The following is a 21507-nucleotide window of genomic DNA, read 5'->3' as shown; positions in this document are numbered from 1 at the left end:
TTTTTACCCGAACCGAACTTGACCCGACCCGAAATTGACCCAGATTCGACAACAATTGACCGGAATTAACCCAAACTGAATAGACCCGACCCAAACCGGTTTGATCCCGAAAGCTTTTGACCCGAACCTGACCCGAACTGTCATGGGTCAACCCATAATCCATCCGGTGACCCGATTGGACACCTCTAGCTTCACCCCACTGTTGGTACCCCGTGCACGAAAGACGAGCTTAAAATAGAAAAGCATAATGGATGGCAAAATATATATATATATATAACAACTGGATGGTAAAACAACTTACTAACAACTAGTGGCTTAACAAACCTCTAAAGATTAACAACTAGTGACCCCCTCACTCAATCACATGCTCTGCAAATGTGATGGAAAAATGTGAGAAGGATGCACCTTAGATGTTCTCAGGAAGAATAGGGGAGGGGGGTATTGAGGTGACATGAAAGGAAGTGAATTCAGCTAAAACAGCCTTATAAGACGGTAAATATAATGGTGAGGTCAGGCGTCATGCCTTGAGGCAGCCAGATCTTGGAATATTATAATTTCTATTCAACTAAAATCTTTCATGAAGATCCTCAGATTCCTGTGTATTACATTATATTCAAAAGAAACAAAAAATTATCTCTGTGAAAAAAGATTCATCGGTTTTGAAGTCCTTCAATTGCTTTCTTCCATTGCCATGCTCTCTGCTTGGGATCTTCAAATGACATTACTTTCTTGGGCTGAACAAATTTTACAAAGGACAACGATCAAAAGGAAAATCAAACTTGTGAATCACAGGGTAAAGGAACAATGTAGTAGATTAAATAAAACTGTGGAGTTAGTTGATACATCTCCATTGATACAAACAGAAGAATTAAGTGATGAAATCTGCAATCTCAACTCAATCTCTTTATAAATCCAACAGACCAACAACAATAGATGAATAGACTCTGTACTTTATAGATCTCAATGGATACAAACAGAAGAATAAGTGATAAAATCTGCAGTCTCAACTCAATCTCTTTATATATCCAATACGCCAACAATAGACTCAAAAGCATGGAACAAAATCAAAAGCAACTACAAAAAAGGGTATAAGGAATTTGAAACAACATGAATCAGAGAAATCCTTTAAAGAACAAACTTTTTTGATAAAGAAACACTCACAGTGCATATCTTAAAATGAGAAGGACTAGAGACTTGAAGATTCAAGTCATTCTGATTATTAGACCAAATAATGTTTCCCTTCACTACCAACTTTGACGGGTCCACGTAAATCAACTTTGGTTTGTTGGTAAGAATAAGCTGCACTTTCTTACTCGACAACTTCTGCATTTTCTTCACCATAGAGATCATGAGAACAGATTCACCAGGTTCCAAGAATTGTTGCCTGCCAGTACAAGCATAATATGGATTTAAACAAAACAATCTAGTTGCATGGCAACTTTAGCACACTGCAGATACTAGAAACAGATATTCAGAAACTTTAAACTAGAATTTCTATTATGTGCAGAAAAGATTTCCCACCACTTTGAATCGAAAGAATCAATTGATGCAAGCCTAGTTACGTGACCGGCTCCTTCACTAAATGATGAAGTACCACTGTTCACATCATTTAGTTTTACAGTACCATCTCCGGCATGTGTGCAATTCCACGGATCCTGAGAATTGTCAGCCCCGCTAAAATGACCCTACATGGTGCAAAGAAAAATCATGAAAGAAAAATCTGTCAGAACATCAACAGCCAAATAGATTGGAAACTGAAGTGACAATGGGGAATTTTACCATAGGTTCCCTGACAAGTTTTGGAGAGGGGTTGTCTCTTAAGTTATCCCAGTCAACTCCGCGGAAAAAAGGATGATTTTTTAACACAGCATACCCCTCAGGTCCAGCACCAGGTCTTTCGCTAGGATCTATTGACTGCAAGTCAAAACCATCAAGAAAATATATAGAGATCCATGAATTTATAAAGAAGATGATGAACAGTTTGCATATTATTCCATCCATCCTGTTTCAATTCCCAAATTCACATTCTCTTTGAGCAGACCTTTTACCACTCAAGTTCTTGTTAGCATTTCCTCATAAAATCTCCTCGCATAAATTGTCCCAGAAGTGTGCTTAGTCAGTGTGCAACAGGGGATTAGTAAAATGGAATTCAGACAATTGTCGGTTTATTTTGTTCAAATGGCAAATATAATGGACATAATGAGTTGTCCCACTAAGATCCAATGAACTGATAGCTTCCCCTACTTCCATGGACAGAGCTCGAAAAAGGTAGAGATAAAAGCCATTTGGGTTATATGAAACCAACAAATCTATAAGACACCAACCACAATAATCGAATTGATGATCGTCATACACAAGGAAAGTAGATTCTTGATTTCTTGTGATTTCCCTTTATTTTTATTGTGATTTCTTGATTATTGTATAATGAAATGAATTCGGAGTGTTAAACTGAGGTTTATGTACGAAAAAGAGTGTTGTAAATGGGTTTTGTGTAAGAAAAGTTAAGCAAATAAGGAAACAGCAAAAGGTCAACCAACAATAAGGAACAGATAAAAAAGAAAGTGTAAGCAACAAAAAGTAACAGGTAATAGTTCTATTAGAATAGAAAGAAAGGATGATTTGTGGCATAGGGATCAGCAATTTGGCATGATAGTCCAACACTCCAGCTATAGTGCATTGGTAGAATTTTGTTACATATTCATATATCCAGAAAAGTTAACCTCCTTGTTTCTTGTTATACAATCCTCATCATGATAAGTCGTGATTATCCGTGGTTCATAATGACTAACGCAGGGCTAGTATCAACGATTCATCACGAAAGAATATGACTGAGCCAGGATCATTGGCCAATACTAATCTAGCAGAAACTAGTAACATAATAGACAAGAAATGCCTACTCTAGATTTTTCTTAGTTTTCTTGCTACCATAAGCTTTAATCATATGGATTGTTTAGATCTCTCTTTAACATAAAACAGATCTTTGAGGCATCTATGAATTGTGCTCAAAACCTACATGATCTGATCAATTGCAAAAGCTTGTGGTAGTTAAACCCCTTCCTTTGATATTAGCACTAGTTAATAATCCTGGCTCAGAGTTGACACCCAATATAGCAAGGAGATATAAGACTAGTTAAAAAGATGGTACATTGAAAAAGGCAAGGAGGTCAACCTCTTTCAGATATACAATCCAATATGAAATTGCTATGTACTTGAACCCCCTAAGTCCATCTAAAAAAATGAATCTATGAACTGAATCTAAAGAGATACTACATCTTTGACTGTTATGCATGCTTTGAAAGAAGACATGAAGTTACAAATTCTATCGCGCGAGGCCATGTACTCAGTTACTCTTAAAATCACAAACAACGAGGTTAACATAGGTGTCACTGTTAACCTAATTAAATAGCGTGTATATTCTTAAGAAAAGGAATCCCTCCATTTCAAGGGGCCAAGTAGAAGATATAAGACTTATCAGAACGAAGATGATACAGTAAAAAAGAAAGGAGGTCCACCTCTTTCCAATACACAATTCAAACTATGCCATTCTCACTTCCATCTAAATAACGAACCTATTAACTGATCTAACACCACACGTCCACACCCTTTGCAGTTATGCACGCTTTGCAAGAGGACAAGTTACAAAAATTAACAAATGAAGTGGTTAATAAATGGGTTACTAACAAGTTTTGGAGATGAGTCTGATGTTTCTCATGTCTACATTGTTGCAGGAAATCTTCTTAATTGGAAACAGCTAGATTTCTATTGGAAAACCTTATACTATTATCGATTTATGAAGGCATGTGATATGGAAACTTCATAGTCAATACAATTTCCAAAAGGAGAATTTAACAATTACACCACGTATATGATTTTCACTGGTTTATTTGTATCTATTATGGTGAGGGGGGAAAATCCAACTCCAAGGTCTTCAGGACAATATGAGTTGAAGCTAGCTGGAATTCCTGGAATCACAGGATCATTTGAATGCTATTACAGGTACATGCGGAGAAATGCTTAAAAGGGTTTCATTTGCAGGAAATTGGTCATTCCTATTGCAATGCATGACTACCCAACACGGGATCAATGACGCAATAACTAGTTCCACATATTTTTGCCAAAAGGTCCTACTTTTCCACATACACCATACCATGTACCAAACTACAGGAATCCACGCCGTAATTAACGGACACAAGAATCATGGTGTTTAGTTCTTCGTACTAGATAAAGTGATGTGCCTATCTAGTGAGAATGTGAGATCATATTAAGCATGGTACAATAGTCAATAAACTTGAAGTGGAAGGCGTGTTGCTTTAGACTTTGCTGATTTATGAAATGGTAGTTATACTAGAGAAGGATTGAAGTCGCAAAATTTGTTACACCCAATATTAAGTTCAACACTATGTGTATGCTCTCACATTTGCCAAATGCCCTCTCAACCAAGAACATCGGGAACAACCTTTTGCGGTAGTGAAGGAGCTTTGGGACACCCTTGGGTAAATGCACAAGTGCTTTTACGAATGAATTAGATCGGAAACATGAGTGCAAGCTCATAATTAGAAAAAGTGACCATACGCTAGATGCTACTCATAAGGCATGGAAGAAAATTAAATATGGAATGCCTACCCTAAATTTGATCAAGGCAAAGTAATTTTTGTTCAATATCTAAATTGATGTCCAATCAACTCAGACCAATCATTTACAAGTATTAAGAAATACATTGTAGACCAATTTTCAGAAATATAATAATTGATAATGGTCTTACCAATAAACGATCAATGAGGTCCTTTGCTTCCTCCGAGAAATAATCTGGAAGCTTAAGGTCTCTTGCAATAATTTTTTGAAAAATTAACCACTCACTTGCATCTTTGAAAGGAGATGTCCCTGAAAGCATCTGGTACAAGGTGCAACCAAGTGCCCAAAGATCGTTTCTGTTACAGGAAAGGAAAATGCTGCATGAGGTCCTAAATAGCAATGAAGCAACAATGATTCACACTGTTGACATGTGGGAAGAAAAAAAACGGTGAATTTGATGGACAAGTCTTTTTCAAAGGAAACCAAGAGTTGCAAAAGGTTAATTCTCAGTCAGTTTCAAACACTTTATTTTCCTTTCTCATTAAAATGATATCCACATACCCAAATGTTGCAGGTGAAGAATTCAGGACCTCTGGAGGAACATAGGCAGCCGTTCCCACAAAAGTGCAAGCCTTGTCATCTGGAATATCCACAAAAGAACAAAGTTTAGACTATGAGCAAACCCATCTATCAAAATACCTGCAATAGAGTAATAAACAAACCTGATGCAGCATTTGGAAGGACTGTTATACTGCTATCTTGCATAGGTTTCACACTGCCAAAATCAGCTATCTTGATGTGACCATCTGAGGTAAGCAGTAAGTTCTCTGGCTGCACCGGATTAGAGCATTAATACAGTAAAATGACACACAATTATAGCATTAAGCATGGAAAGAATTGACAAAATCAGCTGACCAAGAGTTTACCTTAATGTCACGGTGTATCAAACCCAAACCATGTATATACTCCAGAGCGTCCACAACTTCTGCAGCATAAAAGCGAGCTTCATCCTCGGGCAAACGACCTTTCTGCATAAAATAATATTCCTCACATGTATAAAAGATTTACAAAGGTAGAGTAATTCATTGATGAGAAACGAAGATAAACTCATCGAAGAAATTCAACAACAAAAAAAGGTGATACGAATCATGGTTCTAAAAAGAAATTCAAAAGTAAACATTAAAAAAAACCAACTCCATAGGCCAGACAATCTTGTATTTTTTGGTTGCAAATGAGTATATAACAACTTGTCTTTCACACTTCGTCAGTAGAATATAAGTTACTAGTAGAATGATATAACAACTGAAAATCATGAGATGAAGCATCTCTTGACAAATCATATTAACATATTTGCACTAAAGTACTTAATCAAAATTGTGGCAGATGATGGTAAAAATCACGGTTACGACTTGGAATTTGGGACTCACAGAAACTTCAATAATTACAGACAGCAGTGGTACTCATATACTGAGTAGTAACTTTTTGGACGATATCATCAAAACCTACACTCCCTGCGTTCCTAAATAAGTGTCATGTATTCCTAATCGGGTGTTTCTATTTAAGTGTCCTGTTTCTATTTTTGGGCATAGATTTTTCCCTTTTTTCCATAAATCATGATTGTTTTTTCTTACACATTCTACACTTTTCCATCCCCACATCCACTTTTATTTGTACTTTTATCAATAAACAATCATCCACTTTATCCCCTTCCCCATAAGAACACTCATAATCATTATTTTTGGGAGTATTGATATCTTTTACTGGGATAGAATAATTCTAGTACTCAAGCTGTTTTACAGTGACCATCATCCTTTCTGTTTTTATATGTTTCAAGTCAACTATCCTAATTCTAAAGTTTTAAGACTCTCGGGTTCCACCATTGAATGGAGCAGACAGTGCTCGGAGAGCTACCCCCCTTTCAGGCTAACCCGATTCGAACCCATTTTAGCCGTAGTCGTAACCTTTGTGGGGTTCACCAAAAACCAAAAAATTAAATTATTTACCTCTATGTATTAGTCCATTAAATATTATTCCTCTCAGTTCCTTTCCAGTTGTCTTCTTTTCTAGAGTCAAATCTGAATGACACTATGAAATGGAGGGAGTGATAACTAACTATGGAGTACAAGTTTGATTTACCATTTTTCCGCTCCAAGAACATTCCGAGGTTTTCTTAAATTCTCACTAATCTAAGAGGCCGTGTCAAATTCCACCATCTCCCCATGGGTCACTGGAAGACATCTGTAGATGAAAACATCATATCTTGAACAACTACCACCTCTTTTCTTCTCTATTCTCTCTATTCTTTCTGTTCATCTTTACTCATGAGTCATATCTTCTATTCAAATTCTTCACTCTCTCTCTCTCTAAGTCTCTATAGCCTGTATGACTATCGATATTTATCACTGATTTTAAAAGGAAAGAGAATCACAAGAAACTGCTACAGAAGCTCAGTTTTTTCATAAATAAATTACCTATCTGCCGTCATGTTCTATTCCTGAACTACCAATCCCCTGTGCATAGTGCATTGTAAAGTAAGCCCCGCGATCACCACCAATTCACCACAAGGTGAACAAGATTTTGTGATCATGTGATACATTCAGATCACAGCCCACCAAGAAAATCCTTTTCTATACTTTAAGCCTTGATTGTGAATGCTAGTACGAATTGTTTAGGGCCTTCGTAGGTTGTAACTAAATCATATTTGAATTGATTGCAAATATTGTAAATGTTATTTTACATCCATATTTTAAAATAGCAAAAGTTATCCTATACTTTTTTCTCTTTCTCTTTGGAAACAAATAAGTTTCTATTTTCACACTTTTAACTATTTGAAAGAAACATGAATAAATGGGAGATAATTATGTAGATATGATAGAACTATAGTTACATACTGTCATTGAAACACTGGCGAAACAATGTAACATAGACAATTAGGGAAATAAATCTGGTCTGACATTTGGGACAAATAATTTGTAAGGACTTTAGTTTTTTACCTTTATGGCTATATGTAAGTCTAGGTGGTTAAATAAGAAAATCTCTTACGATATCCCATATAGTAACTGAACAAAATAGCAAATCAACACACTTACCCTGGTTATCTGATCAAAAAGCTCCCCACCTTCACAGGATTCAAGGGCCATATCTTCATCACAAAGAAACAAGTTTAACAAAGAATTGGAAAAGAAAAACAATAGAAGGGCTACAAATTAAGCAATGAAAGATAATGAAGTGACAAAATACCCTACATAAGGAAAAGGTATCCTGAAAAGTAAAGAACAGCTGCACAATGCCAGGATGATCTAATTGATCAAGAACTATTCTTTCCAACTTCACATAAGAAGTTTTGTTTTCCTTAGTGATAAACTTCTTATCCATAATCTTCAAAGCATAGATGACCCCTGTATCTTTCTTCCTTGCCCGCACAACCTGCAAACCATTGATCAATTAGAAAGAGCACACCAAATTAAAGAGGAAAAATCTGATTTAGGAAGCAAGTAAGCACTAAATGACTGCCAAGATACACTCATCCTATAGTTTACAAGATGAAAACTTGAAATTAACTCTAACAAGTTATACAGGTGCGGATCCAGGCATTTTCGAACATATACTTAGTGTGAAAAATAGCTTTCTAAAGCTAGTCTTGATAGTTTTGTCAAATAAAGAAATTAATCTTGCTCGAATTGATATGTCTTAATTCATGAATTGTCCGGGTTCCCTACATTAATCCTTAGCAAACAACGCATTACACCAAAACCAACAAAGAAAGAAAGAAAAATGCAACCCGCTACACCATTTCCTCCAACAAAAAGAATGAAAACACACGTGCACTCAAACACGCAAAACACAAACAAACAATTGACTAAAACACTAAGATTAAAAATTAACAAAAAAAATTAAGCCCTTTTCATTTAGTATCGTCACGAATCTCTAAAACCTGGATTCCTGTACGCAAACTTCTTCTGGAACATTGGAAAATCATCTTACTTCAACTTTATTCAAGTCAACTCAAGATTGAATTTAAAGTTTTAGCTCCCTTTCGATGTTTTTTCAATCTTTCAAAGCTGTTACCAATTGACATAACTGGACAGATTCATGGCAAATTTACATAATAAGCAGAGCTATATTTCTGGAAAATAGAACGATTGATTGCTAGATGCAAGCTTTCGAGTGGCTTGTTCACTCCCATACAAGCTTACGAGTGGCTTGTTTCAATCTCAAAATCTAAAAAACAGTATTATATGAACTTATTAGTTTTAGATGGTTCCACTTTGCCTACTATCCTTATTTACAGTGGACTATATTACTCCTCAAGCTCCCCTTAACCAACTATTTATGAAATATCCAAAATACCCCTCCCTATTATTAAGCTAGTTTATTACAAAAACAGTCATATGACGGGGATAATGCACACCAAAATTGATAAATATTTCGACCTTGAGGTTTCTCTTGTGATTTGGACCAAGATTCTTCAACTTACTAGAGAGTCAAGTTGCAAAGGGATTTTAATAGTGAGGTTTCAATGCAAAAACATATAAGGTAGTGTTTGGATACCATCAATTGATTTAAAATGCTTCATTTCAATTCTAGAAATTCAAATTCCAACTTTCAAATCCAAATTATTTGTTTGGCAAATATGAGAATTTCAATTCCAGTATTTGTGTTCTCCATTCGAATTAAAAGATCTAATTGACTAATTCACTTTAATTTACTGAAAGTAATTTTCTTTTTCCTTTAATTTACCACAACTTCTGGCCTTCAATCAATTCAACACCTAAAAATCCCCCAAACCAAAAATCAAACAAATGATTGCTTCTCCTTCCTCCAGCTTCCTTCCATGGTTGAACCTTCAATCTGATTTTTGTTTGCACAAGGTGGTTTTCTGGTGATTTTGGTGCGTTCGATCTCGCCGTGGTGTCGACAAATAGCGGCGACACAAGCTGCAAATCGATTGCCCAAACACAAGCTCCGATGTGGCAAGTCAGCAAATTCAGATAAATCGATGCACCTAATTGACGATGCCGATTTACCTTGGGTCACCATTTTCGTCGTCGTCATACATCTTGAAAGCATCATTAAGCTCTCGTAACCAGGACTCTTCGATCACCTTTAAATTTGGGAGAGCAGAAATTGGTGAGTTGAGGTTGATGAAGTCATAGCTGAAGTTATTAATGGTGCTTGGAGAGTTGGGGCCTTAGGGGAGCAGAGGAGAGAGAAACGGGAGAGACACAGTTTTGGATTTCAAATGACATCAATTAAATATGGATTTCAAATTCCAAATGTATGGGCTTATTTTTCAGGGGGAAGGATTTGGGCCAATTCCAATTTCAAATCCTTTTAATTGCCAAACAAGAAATTTGGGTCAATTCCATCATTTCAAATGAAATGATGGTATCCAAACACACCATAAAAGAATTTCATGTTTTGGCTCTTGGAAAATGGATTTCAGCATTTTGGGTAAGGGAAGCGAGTTTGGAGAGAGATGGTGTAAGATCGGGAATGGGTTTAACAAGGTAGAGAAGGGTTCTAGACATTTAGAGTTCCAAATGTTGAAAACGTATCTCAATTTCCTCCATCAGACACCAAAACATCAATTCCTAAAACCTCCAAATAATAGTAAAAAGTTGGTTTTCACTTTGGCTTTAATACCAAACTTTGATGTAGATCTGAACATGAAGAGACTTATTTGCAAATTCAGGCGTATAAGTACCTCAAAGCAAAATTCGGATTTTCAAGATTTTTGGGTCGAAACTATTGTCGAGAATAAAAGGAATATGAACTTAGATTGAGGAAGTGTTGAACCACAAAGCAATCTTAATCTAAGGACAAGGTTCAAAAATAGCACTAAACCTAGATTAGACAAGTAAACATCCTTCTGTGAATTGAATATTTTTAAAGAGTGGGGCTCACAAAGTCCTAAAACAAGTCACTAAGAAGAGAGAAAGAGAGAACTAATCTCTATAATGAAACTCACTGATCTCCAATCACAACCAAGGGAAATTCTCCTATTTAAAAGGAAAATGCAACGCATAAGATAACCCTCGCATAAGATAGCCCCCGCATAAGATAACCCAAGCTACGTTAGTACCATATTAAGATATAAGGACCTAGTCTTAAATGAAGAACAAAGGAGACAATGTTGTGAAGTTAACATCATCATCAACTCTGCTAAATGGGAGTGAATGAATCTCAAAAGTTTCAACTCAGTTATCTTTAAAATAGTTACAACCTTTACAAAACAATATTTTGTAATAGGGAAAAGCAATGTATCAGATAACCCTCTAAGCCACACATTAAGATCTATGATCAAAATTAATTTTCCTTTCATGTAAGAAAATGGGGAGAATACAGTAAAGAAGACATCATCAAGCTCAAACATCACCATGGCACTTCATCATTCAGCAAACTTACACGGTCAGCCTATGACCATGGAATTAAAACTTGGCCATTGGGTAATGGGTTTTGAAATTGCCATTCTGCAAAACCCCATTATACAACACCGCAACAAAAACCACATCTTTCTTCCTGCATTGTTCATTAAATAACAGTGACTCGACGTGTTAGAACATATTTTTCCCCATTACACCGTTCTTTTGTTCCAATTGGTCAAAACTCAAAAGTACTTTACTAGTTATGTAGTTTATGAAATATAATATTTTAAGGGATTATTTGTTCAAAAAAAAAATTTGGCCCCTCATATTATGTTACGTTTGGTTATATTATGCTGAAATAATACGCTCTAGACTAAAAATGTGAAAAGGGCTTAAAATCATTAATGTTAAAATTTTTGAAAAAAATCACCCCGCATTAGCCGCGATTTGTTCTATTCATCCATAACAAGCGATTTTCACGACAACTCGACCGTTACCGCGATTGTGACTGCATCTATATTTTTTTCTATGCCTGTGATATATCCTAGATAAGTTGCGCAAAATCTGTTGGCAAGGTATGGCCCTGCGAACACAAACTGTGTAATTTCATTTCTTTAACCAGCTTAACATCAAATGTCCATAACTCCCTCCATAGTTTTCCATATAACGCATATGATTGCTCGTTGGAACACTCTTGAACTCAATTTTTGCATTATCCTCAATGTTGTGTAATGACACAGTATACCTGTTTCAAGTGGACAATAATGCAAAACTTATTAATGGACCTCCTTCTAACTCCAATCCTCAAGGCTAAGAATTTACAATCCACTTGGACCATTCCTATTGTTTTGGAAAACTACCAAGTTGAGCTTAATAAATATGAGTAACTACAGAGTCATTGTGGAGGAAACACAATACATGATGTCGATTAGAGCCCTCACTTCGCCATTAACATTAACAAGGAATCTTTAATTAAACAACTTGGAAGTTGGAAGGCCACTGCTGCATCAATACTCCGGCATGACATAAAAGGAAATTATACAACCTTTATAGAAAAAACAACCAAAAGTTTTTAGTCCAACTACACAAACCCTTCAATCTCTTTATTCAACTCAAAGGTTTCCAGAGCAGAGATGCAAAAGAAATGATAGAGCCTAAACTTAAAATTTCAAATCCTTTAGTCGCTTCAAGATATTTGTAGTAGTCAATTAGTCAGATAGTGGTTCTGTTTCACCAAAAAAAGGTGTAGAAAATGTTGTTTCACCTTTTCCACATATTCAGATTGTGGCCTATTGAGTACCAAGACGTCAAGGAAAGATCTGGAGACAAATTCCCTCAGTAATCATTGATAAGCCCTCTTAGTTCTCCCAATGCATAATTCTCAAAGTCAAAATTTATAGTTCCTCAATATGGTTGCAACTTGCAAGCTGTCAAAACATGTTGAGAAAAAGTTACTTCGCTGCTTAAGCAAGCACACAACAATAATCCTCATTGCGTGTCACTTGATGAATAATGTCCAACTGAAACAAAATTCTCAGCCCAGTTTCCGACATCAACTAAATATCTAGACAGACTGCAAAACCATTAGACTAGACAAAATTTTCTTTTCCTCCAATTTCAAGTGATGCCCAATGCTTCCTTTCAGAATTATCTTAAGCAATCAGTACGAGTCTGAACTCTGAAGCCACATATCCTTCAAGCCACATTCAACTATTCAAGTACATGGAATGACCTCTTGGTCGTGGTTGAAATTGTGGTTAAATCGTTTTCAGTGCAGTCCAATTCCCCGCTTGATCATACAATTAGAGCTGAAAATGACATGGTACAAATTCCTCCTGCATTTTAACTTCTTTCCTATTGTTCTTTTATTTTCAAGTTTTGGGTATAATTGAAAATTCAGACTATGGAATAAAACATTGTCAAGGAAACACGGAATTACGGATTCAGCAATTCGATTAATGCATTGCATGGTCACTATTACATTTTGGGTGCCAAAATTGGTTACCCCCCCCCCCCCCCCCCCTCCTCCTCATCCTAATACAAAATTCTGGACAGATAATTCCATTAAATTGAGTGCTGTGCTAAATGGCCTAAATCACTAGACAATCGTATGGAGGGCGCAGGTGACAAACTCTACTCTGCTTGCAATTGCCAGTACAAAGGTTAATACAACATTAAGGACAAACTCTACTCTGCTTGCTCCGCATCAGGCCACTACAACACCAATGTTTCTATCCTGATTATAAGCAACACTGCCTCTATAAGATGGATGTACGGCATTTTTGGGGTCGCACTTGCTGCCTCAAATAGATGTATACCAAGAAATACTTATTAAAATTGAATGGTATATCACATCAACCAATTACAGAATGATTCTTTGAGTTACCGTGCAATTCAAGACCATAGCTAATCACCAATGATTTAAACAAAAAGGATCACATTAACACGGTAACTCGGCATTAACCCTCAAGAATCATCCAGAACCTTGCATGCAAAATGATTCTGAACCGCTATATAATCCTCAAACTCTTCCAGTTTTTATGATCATAGAGATTATGTAATCAAATCAAATATGGAGTAGTCCATATAACTAACATGAACGATAGGAATTAAGATTTCTGGGAAAATACATGAAATAATCACAGTAACATGAAATTACAAAAATTACAATAAATTATCAATTCCTTCCATACCGATATTTTGTGAAAACCCATGAACTGATTATAAAAAATACATGAAACTATCAATAGAACGCAATACAAAAACCAAAAATAGTAATAAAAAAAAATTGAACTAAAAAGTACCAGAATTCCAACCTTAGAATAAGAACCAACGCCATAGATCTTCCCCAATTCAAAATCTTCAATGGTGAAATTCTCCTGAGGAGCCCTGAATTGAAAACTCTTGCCTCTTTGAACACCGCCATTACCACCACCACCACCTCCTCCGCCACCGCTTCCACCTCGGCCGCCATTGTTGGATGATTCATCTTGAATCCTCAACTTTGAATCAAATTCCTGCTCCATTTTTGCACCTTTTCCTCCTCCGACCACTGCCAACATTTCTCTCTCTCCTCCCAAAATAGCTCACATCCTCACCAATTTCATAAAAAATTAAATTTAAAATAAAAAATTAAATAATAAAAGCGAGAAAAAAGGAAGATACCACTGTATCTTGTGTCTTCTAAAAAAAAAATTAACAGCTTTATTTTGCGTTATTTATTTTAAACTAGTTTTTTGAAGTCATTGTTTTAGTTTAGGTCCGTGCAACACACGAATTTTGTTAAATACTTTTTTTAAGTTTTGTTTCACGCTAATTTATTAAAAACATATTCAAGTTTGTCATCGATTATTGAAAAAATAAGAGAAAATTACTATTTACTAGTATTGAAGTCCGTGCGATACACGGATTTGTCAATTTTCGTACATATTTGTCTTATTATATTATTGTATACAAATAGTTATTTTATAAATTATACGTATAATAAAAGGTTAAAGTAGGTCCCTTTTCAAGTTGAAGTATAAATGTGTTCTTAATATTTAAAATGTTTATGATAATTATCAAGTATGTAATAGAGTTTTATTTATATTAAACCTTTGATATTCGTAAAGTAAAATGTAACCCGATGTAAAGCCCGTGCAATGGTGCAACTAATATGTTCTTATACCACTCTTCAAGTGAACCTGTAAACATTGAGTTATCTTTAAATAGGTGAATGATAATACAATAGAAGGCGTCAGGTGGGCATGGAGTGCTTTATAAAATGTTTATCTCTTTGACTATTTTATTTTATCATTTTTTAATTAATTTAATTATTATTGTGACTGTACAATCCTATGGAAGCTCCCAATACTCTTGATAAATACAAAACAATGAATTATGAGTATTGGCAATTGTAGTTTTTTGTTGACCAATAACATTTGGATTTAAAATATTAAGTAAAATTTAATGTACATGAGTTTATATAGGAATCAAATTTGACATTGGATATGAAATTATGTTTAATATATCCAAAGTATTTGATTTTATCTTTTGAATACCCGTTCCTTCATAGCTCATTACTTTGACAAAAGGTCTTGTGCGCACTAGGTGCACAATAAATTTATTGTACACCAAAATAACTTTTACCCATTTTTTTTTAACTTTAACCTAGTTTTGATTAACTTTTATATTAGTAAAAAAAACGTTGATAGATAAACATTTTAAATAGTTAAATGATTAATTTTATACATTACTAGACTTTAGCCCGTGCGATGCACGGTTTCTATTAAATTGTTACGTTAAAATAAAACTCCTACATATATCAACTGCTATATTTTATATATTAGATTAAATTGATTTTTTGATTTTGGATTGAATTTCATTTTAGATTTATTTTTTAATTATTATAGTGTTTGATTTTGGATGAAATTGTATATAAGAAATATTAATAATTATTAATAAAAATATTTACGTGGCACCTAATTGTTTATCTACGTGGCATTCGACTTTTTAATTCAAAAATAATTTTGAAGTATTATTTTTCATTGGCTGAAACCATGAGATTTCCTACGTGGCGCTCTAATATTGGATTAAAGTTTGATTTTGGATTAAATTTTATTTTAGATTAGTGTTTGATTTTGGATGAATTTTATTTTAGATTTATTTTTTAATTATTAGAGCGTTTGATTTTGGATGAAATTGTATATATTAGTAATTAATTTAAATATCTACGTGGCACCTAATTAATTATCTACGTGGCACTCGATTTTTTTAATTCAAAAAGAAATTAGAAATCTTATTTTTCATTGGCCGAAACCATTAGTAATCCTAGGTGGCGCTCTAATCTTTCAGCAAATATGCCTCCTTTATATATGTATATTAGAATTTATTTTTTAATTATTAGAGCGTTTGATTTTGGATGAAATTGTATATATTAGTAATTAATTAATTTAAATATCTACGTGGCACCTAATTAATTATCTACGTGGCACTCGATTTTTTTAATTCAAAAAAAAATTAGAAATCTTATTTTTCATTGGCCGAAACCATTAGTAATCCTAGGTGGCGCTCTAATCTTTCAGCAAATATGCCTCCTTTATATATGTATATTAGATTAATGATTTTGAAGAAATAAGTTTTATTAAAATGAAAAAATTTATCACTAAAAAATGGATACTTTTACATATATAAGCTTAACTTTTAAACATTTTGAGTTAACTTTTACTCTGATGTACAATATTTATTGTACAACCCTTGTAAACAAGAATTTGTGTTACCTTGATCCGAGTATAATGGGCTTGAAACTAAATCATTAGACTATGTTACATATTGTGTGGAGTGTTTTAAAGATAATAATCTAATAGGCTAAATGTTGGTTAGAATAGGCTAAATGTTGGTTAGAATAGGCTAAGTTGCTTACTAACCATTAATCTTATCAATATCCCATTAACTTTAATGGGGTAATTTCCTTCGGTGCCTTAATTTTATCCAAAAATGTTTTTATCTTCTTTTTAGAAATTAAATGTTCTATCTTTAATTCTAAAATGTTTATCTTATATTGTACTTTTTGTTTGTTGGTTGTAATTTTACTAAATATTTATCTAATAATTACATGGAAAAGATAGAATAAGATAAATGATATTTTTTATTTTATTTTATTATTTGAAAATGGCATTAACATTTAATATTGTAACATGAAAATCCACGCTCTCATTGCTCTCCAAAAAACTTTTTTGTTATTTATTATAGAAAATACTATGGTACCTATGTTACAACTAATTTTGTTAAGTAGTTAACCACCTTGGACCCTATATATGCTACTCAATATGCATTAACATGACAGTATATTAACAATGTAGTTATTGACCATACCTCTTGAGTATTTGTTCGTTAGAATGTTGACTAATAGGCTCTTATACACCCGTGGACAATTGAAAAAAAGGTTTTTTTTAATATATATATATATATATATATATATATATATATATATATATATATATATATATATATATATATATATATATATACTCAAATGAGAAGGGAGCTTAAAATGAGAAGAATGAGAAGCAATTTCGTGCGTTCGCTGTGATCAGATCTAACAGCTTGTAATCTTTCACCTCCCGCGTTCAATAATGGCAAAATTGTGAATATTGCAAAAAGAAAAAAGAAAAAAGAAACCCTTGCTCTCGTTTCTCTCTCCTCGTGCTTCAGTCTCAGTTTCATGGAGTAAACTCCTTATTCTCTCTCCTCCATTTTCTCTCCTTCGTGATTCTCTCTCCTCGCCGCCACCGCTCCTCACCGCCACCGCTCCTCACCTGTTGCAACCACTGCACCGCCACCATCTCCACGCTGCCATAATCTACGCGTCGTCTCCTCTGCTATAATTGGTAAGTGTAATTCTTTGTTGATTTATGTAAATTGTAGGTTCTGCAGTTGATTGGTGATTCCTAATGGTCTATAGTTATTTTCAGCTTTGATTTGATGTCTGCAACACTCAATTATTCACATGAATCTGCAATAATCGAGCTTAAAATTGAAGGTAAACGTTCCTAATTTAGTCCAATTAGTTTCTAGGTTTTCAATTTCCTAAATGTTCATTGCCTTTTTAATTTGATTTTCGCATACTGCTCGAATTTAATGGTTTTTCATGATTGATGTCTACATCTCCAAGTTTTTGTTGTTGTGAATGTTATTATTCATACTTGTTATTTGTGATTAGGAAGGAATTGAAGAAATTGTGAAAAGTTTCATTCGTATTTGTTGTCCTTTAGGTTATCATTCGTAGTTGTTATTTGTGATTCAGGAGGAATTGAAGAAATTATAGTCGAACTTTAGTTTAATCAGATTGAGTAGTTGCATTAATAAAAAAACAACCAGTAATTTTTCACATTATGATGTTTAAATAAACATAATTATAATCAATAATCTGTTGATCAAGATGACTGCAAATGAGGAAAGAAAGACAGTTGATAAAAAGATGGATAAAAAGTTGCAAATGTAAAATCAGTCTCTCCAATAAACATTTTTGATGCAGGATTTCAGGTGCTGATTGAAGCGGTGGAACAATTAATAAGAAATGAACCTTCGCCAAAGATGATATACGAGCAACTTGTCTGGCTCCTTACTGCCACAGCTGTAAAATTCACACTATGGCTTTACTGCAAAAACTCAGGGAACAGGATCGTTCGTGCATATGCAAAGGCGGGTCAATTAGAAGCACTTTAGTAAACATTATTTTGGTAAATTAAGATTATATTGAGATATGATGACATGCTTCTGTTTTTTACCTATCGACAGGATCATTACTTTGATGTAGTGACAAATGTTGTGGGATTAATCGCTGCAATTCTTGGTGACAAATTTTATTGGTGGATTGATCCTATCGGTGCTATTGGTCTGGCTATCTATACCATTTCAAATTGGTATGGGACCGTTTTTTAAAATGCAGGTTTGTACCCAGATATATAAGTTAACTCGTAAAGTCTATGTTCAATCTGAAGTAGTTTGGATTCAAAGTTTGAGTCCAAATCCAATAGAAACTATTTAGAAGCTAATACGTTAATCAATATAGTTATTAATTCTTTCAATATTCTTCTGTAAAGTTTCTCTGGTTGGACAAGCTGCTCCCCCAGAAGTCCTGCAGAAAAACAGTCTAAAGTAAACTGCTCATCTGATCAAATGAGCAATAAATTTACTCATTTGCACAAATGAGTAAATTTATTTTGCTCATTTGTGCAAATGAGCAAAAATGAGTAAGTCTGCCGTCCGTTTGCTACTGGTCTGTTGCTGCATTCCTATTATGCTCTGGTGGTGTTATCATATTTTTGTTTGATTTGCAGCGTAATGGTGCAAAACTGTTTGCTGTTGGAGCTACCTCAACTGTGGTGAGTTCATATAAAACTGATTACTATATTTCTTGCTATAGTTATTATCGTATTTAGGTTATATGTCTTCAAAAATATGCAATGCCTGCAATTTCTTGGTTTGAGGGTTCACTCTTACATGGTTTGCAGCAAGATCATTGCTACAATGCTCTTCTTTTAAGTTTTAACCTAGTTGAAATAGGATGGATGCAGCCAGTGATCTTCCATGTTGTATCCTCAGCTTGGGAATTGTAGTATACTGATGCATCATACATTAAGGTAGTGTGTATTCATTTATTTATCTGAATCAACAGAACGTATAAGGGCTGCCATAATTCCTCTATACCTTGTGAGTGTCATGTTCCTATATGTATGCCCGCATAAACTGCTGTCATCTTATGTTGATTCTATTTTTTGGCTATCTTCAAGTCCATGGAGCTTCTGCAGCCTGGATCGAAAATGTATGATATGGCATTGGCAACTGTTATTCTGTACATGGAAGATTATTTTATGGTCCACACCCCCCTCCCCTGTTTCTGTAAGGGTCAGGTGTCTTTTGTAAGGACTTCTTTTCCCCTTGCAGTACTTTTTTTCATTTTTCATTCTTAATATAAAAAATCTCCTACCAAAATGAAAAGTCTGAAGTTACCAATTAGCTTCGAGTTTTAAATGGGTTGGAGATGGAATAGTCTAACGTATGGAGTACCCATTGTGGCATTGAGGTAATATTGCTGCAATTCTGCAAACTCTGAATACCCAAAACAGTACAGGCTGATCTGTGTAACTCCTTCAGTCGGCGTTGTCATTTCATTAGATATTTGGATGTCAGGTTTAGTAGTATTGAGGATAAGGAAGTAGGGGATCCTTCTCAAGTAACTACTACTCATGAAAAGAACACAGTTGGAGAAGATAATTCTAAAGCTGAGAAACAAAATGGTTTGCCAGAGCAGGTGAAGCCTGAAGCTGATGTGAATAGCATTTCATAAGACAATTTATTTTGCTCATTTGCACAAATGAGTAAATTTATTTTGCTCATTTGATTCTATTTAAAAACACTAACCTACTAGCTCAATAGGTAGAGCATTGTGCAAATGCACAAAAGATGTGGGTTCGAATCCCACGTAGGTCAATCTTTACTTTTTGTATTGTTTTATTTACTTTTGGGTTAATGTTATTTACTTCCCAAACCTTAAAAATTGTGAGCTTTTTCAGTACCAGCTGCAGAGGACTGGAGATGCTTAACCATATCTTTTTAGAAAATACATTACATAATGGTAATGGAATTCATACTCGCCAAACTGAAATATGTAAATAAAGGTGCTTACAGTTACAGCATATTCTGTTTGTTCCCAACAAATGTGGTACACAATTAAAGGGTACTAAAATTCCAAGCCGTGAAGGTCGTTGGCTAACGATAATCATTGATAGATATAGATAAGTCTAAGGTTCAACAGATAATAGGATGGTTGAGTAGCATTCAACAGGTTATTGTTGGATAATTATCTTTCAGACTTCCAAAAATTGAGAGCTAAAAATTGCTTGTTATTTGCTAGCTTAACTTGACTGTTTCTTATACAACAGGTATACCAATATACCATACCAGAATTCACAAGGTGGCAAACATGCTAATTCAATATGGAAGAACTAAAGAAACATAGGAATTACTCTACAAAGCATTCATGTCATGTCATTATACCGGCTATGAAAATGAACGCGTGGTCTCTCGCAATAAGGAACTGAAACTTCAATCTCAACCATCAGCGATAAGAAGGGACATTTGCTCGCAATAAGAACCTTGAGACTTTATCCCTTATTAATAAAATCGAAACTATAATATTTGCTCATTTAGACACAATGAGCAAATGTTTAAAATCCGAACTTCAATATTTGCTCATTTAGAAACAATGAGCAAAATTTTGAAATCCGAACTTTAAAAATTGCTCATTAAGACACAATGAGCAAAAATTTTAAATGGAAACTACAATATTTGCTCATTTAGACACAATGAGCAAAAGTTTAAAGTTCGGATTTTAATATTTGCTCATTTAGACACAATGAGCAAATTTTAAAATCCGAACTTTAATATTTGCTCATTTAGACTCAATGAGCAAAATTTTCAAATCGAAACTATAATATCTGCTCATTTAGACACAACGAGCAAACGTTTAAAGTTCGGATTTTAATATTTGCTCATTTAGATACAATTAACAAAAGTTCAAAATCCGAACTTTAATATTTGCTCATTTAGACACAATGAGCAAAAATTTAAAATCGAAACTATAATATTTGCTCATTTAAAAACAATGAGCAAATGTTTAAAATCCGAACTTTAATATTTGCTCATTTAGACACAATGAGCAAAAATTTTAAAATCTGAACTTTAATATTTGCTTATTTAGAAACAATAAGCAAAAATTTAAATCCGAACTTTAATATTTGCTCATTTAGACACAATGAGCAAAAATTTCAAATCGAAACTATAATATTTGCTCATTTAGACACAATGAGCAAACGTTTAAAGTTCGGATTTTATTATTTTCTCATTTAGATACAATGAACAAAAGTTTAAAATCCGAACTTTAATATTTGCTCATTTAGACACAATGAGCAAAAATTTAAAATCAAAACTATAATATTTGCTCATTTAAAAACAATGAGTAAATGTTTAAAATCCGAACTTTAATATTTGCTCATTTAGACACAATGAGCAAAAAATTTAAAAT

At 34.1% G+C, this 21507-nt stretch overlaps 1 protein-coding gene and 1 long non-coding RNA gene across 3 annotated transcripts; one reads left to right on the top strand and one right to left on the bottom strand.

The window, feature by feature from the left end:
* Positions 1-462: 462 nt before the first annotated feature.
* On the bottom strand, positions 463-14130 carry LOC110803688 (3-phosphoinositide-dependent protein kinase 2). Of its 2 annotated transcripts, none has more exons than XM_056843606.1 (11): positions 13745-14130; positions 7818-7998; positions 7662-7714; positions 5499-5600; positions 5295-5403; positions 5134-5212; positions 4763-4928; positions 1780-1914; positions 1522-1685; positions 1162-1384; positions 463-734 (listed from the first exon to the last, which is right to left on the bottom strand). In XM_056843606.1, exons 1-11 carry the CDS (start codon positions 14000-14002, stop codon positions 651-653), a joined length of 1554 nt encoding a protein of 517 aa, XP_056699584.1. In that variant the 5' UTR covers positions 14003-14130; the 3' UTR covers positions 463-650. The 2 variants fall into 2 exon arrangements, with proteins under 2 accessions (XP_056699584.1, XP_021864915.1); XM_022009223.2 differs by having other exon boundaries at positions 13757-14129.
* Positions 14131-17212: 3082 nt separating this feature from the next.
* LOC130459650 (uncharacterized) lies at positions 17213-19988 on the top strand. The gene is made up of 5 exons (XR_008919175.1): positions 17213-17308; positions 17393-17460; positions 17956-18369; positions 18524-18673; positions 18761-19988. It is a non-coding gene; the product is annotated as an uncharacterized lncRNA (long non-coding RNA).
* Positions 19989-21507: the final 1519 nt, after the last annotated feature.

This window comes from Spinacia oleracea, chromosome 4 (assembly GCF_020520425.1).
Source record: "Spinacia oleracea cultivar Varoflay chromosome 4, BTI_SOV_V1, whole genome shotgun sequence".
Classification (NCBI taxonomy): domain Eukaryota; kingdom Viridiplantae; phylum Streptophyta; class Magnoliopsida; order Caryophyllales; family Amaranthaceae; genus Spinacia; species Spinacia oleracea.
The sequence above is the reverse complement of the archived record's forward strand: the minus strand, read 5'-3'. Positions and strand labels throughout refer to the sequence as shown.

What these genes read in the sequence shown, in the direction of transcription:
- LOC110803688 (XM_056843606.1), bottom strand. Translation starts at nt 14,002, where the DNA reads ATGTTGGCAGTGGTCGGAGGAGGAAAAGGTGCAAAAATGGAGCAGGAA. An exon ending in TCAGGATACCTTTTCCTTAT is followed by an intron (nt 7,715 to 7,817) that starts GTAGGGTATTTT and finishes TTTGTGATGAAG; the next exon opens with ATATGGCCCTTGAATCCTGT. An exon ending in TTTTTGATCAGATAACCAGG is followed by an intron (nt 5,601 to 7,661) that starts GTAAGTGTGTTG and finishes TATTTTATGCAG; the next exon opens with AAAGGTCGTTTGCCCGAGGA.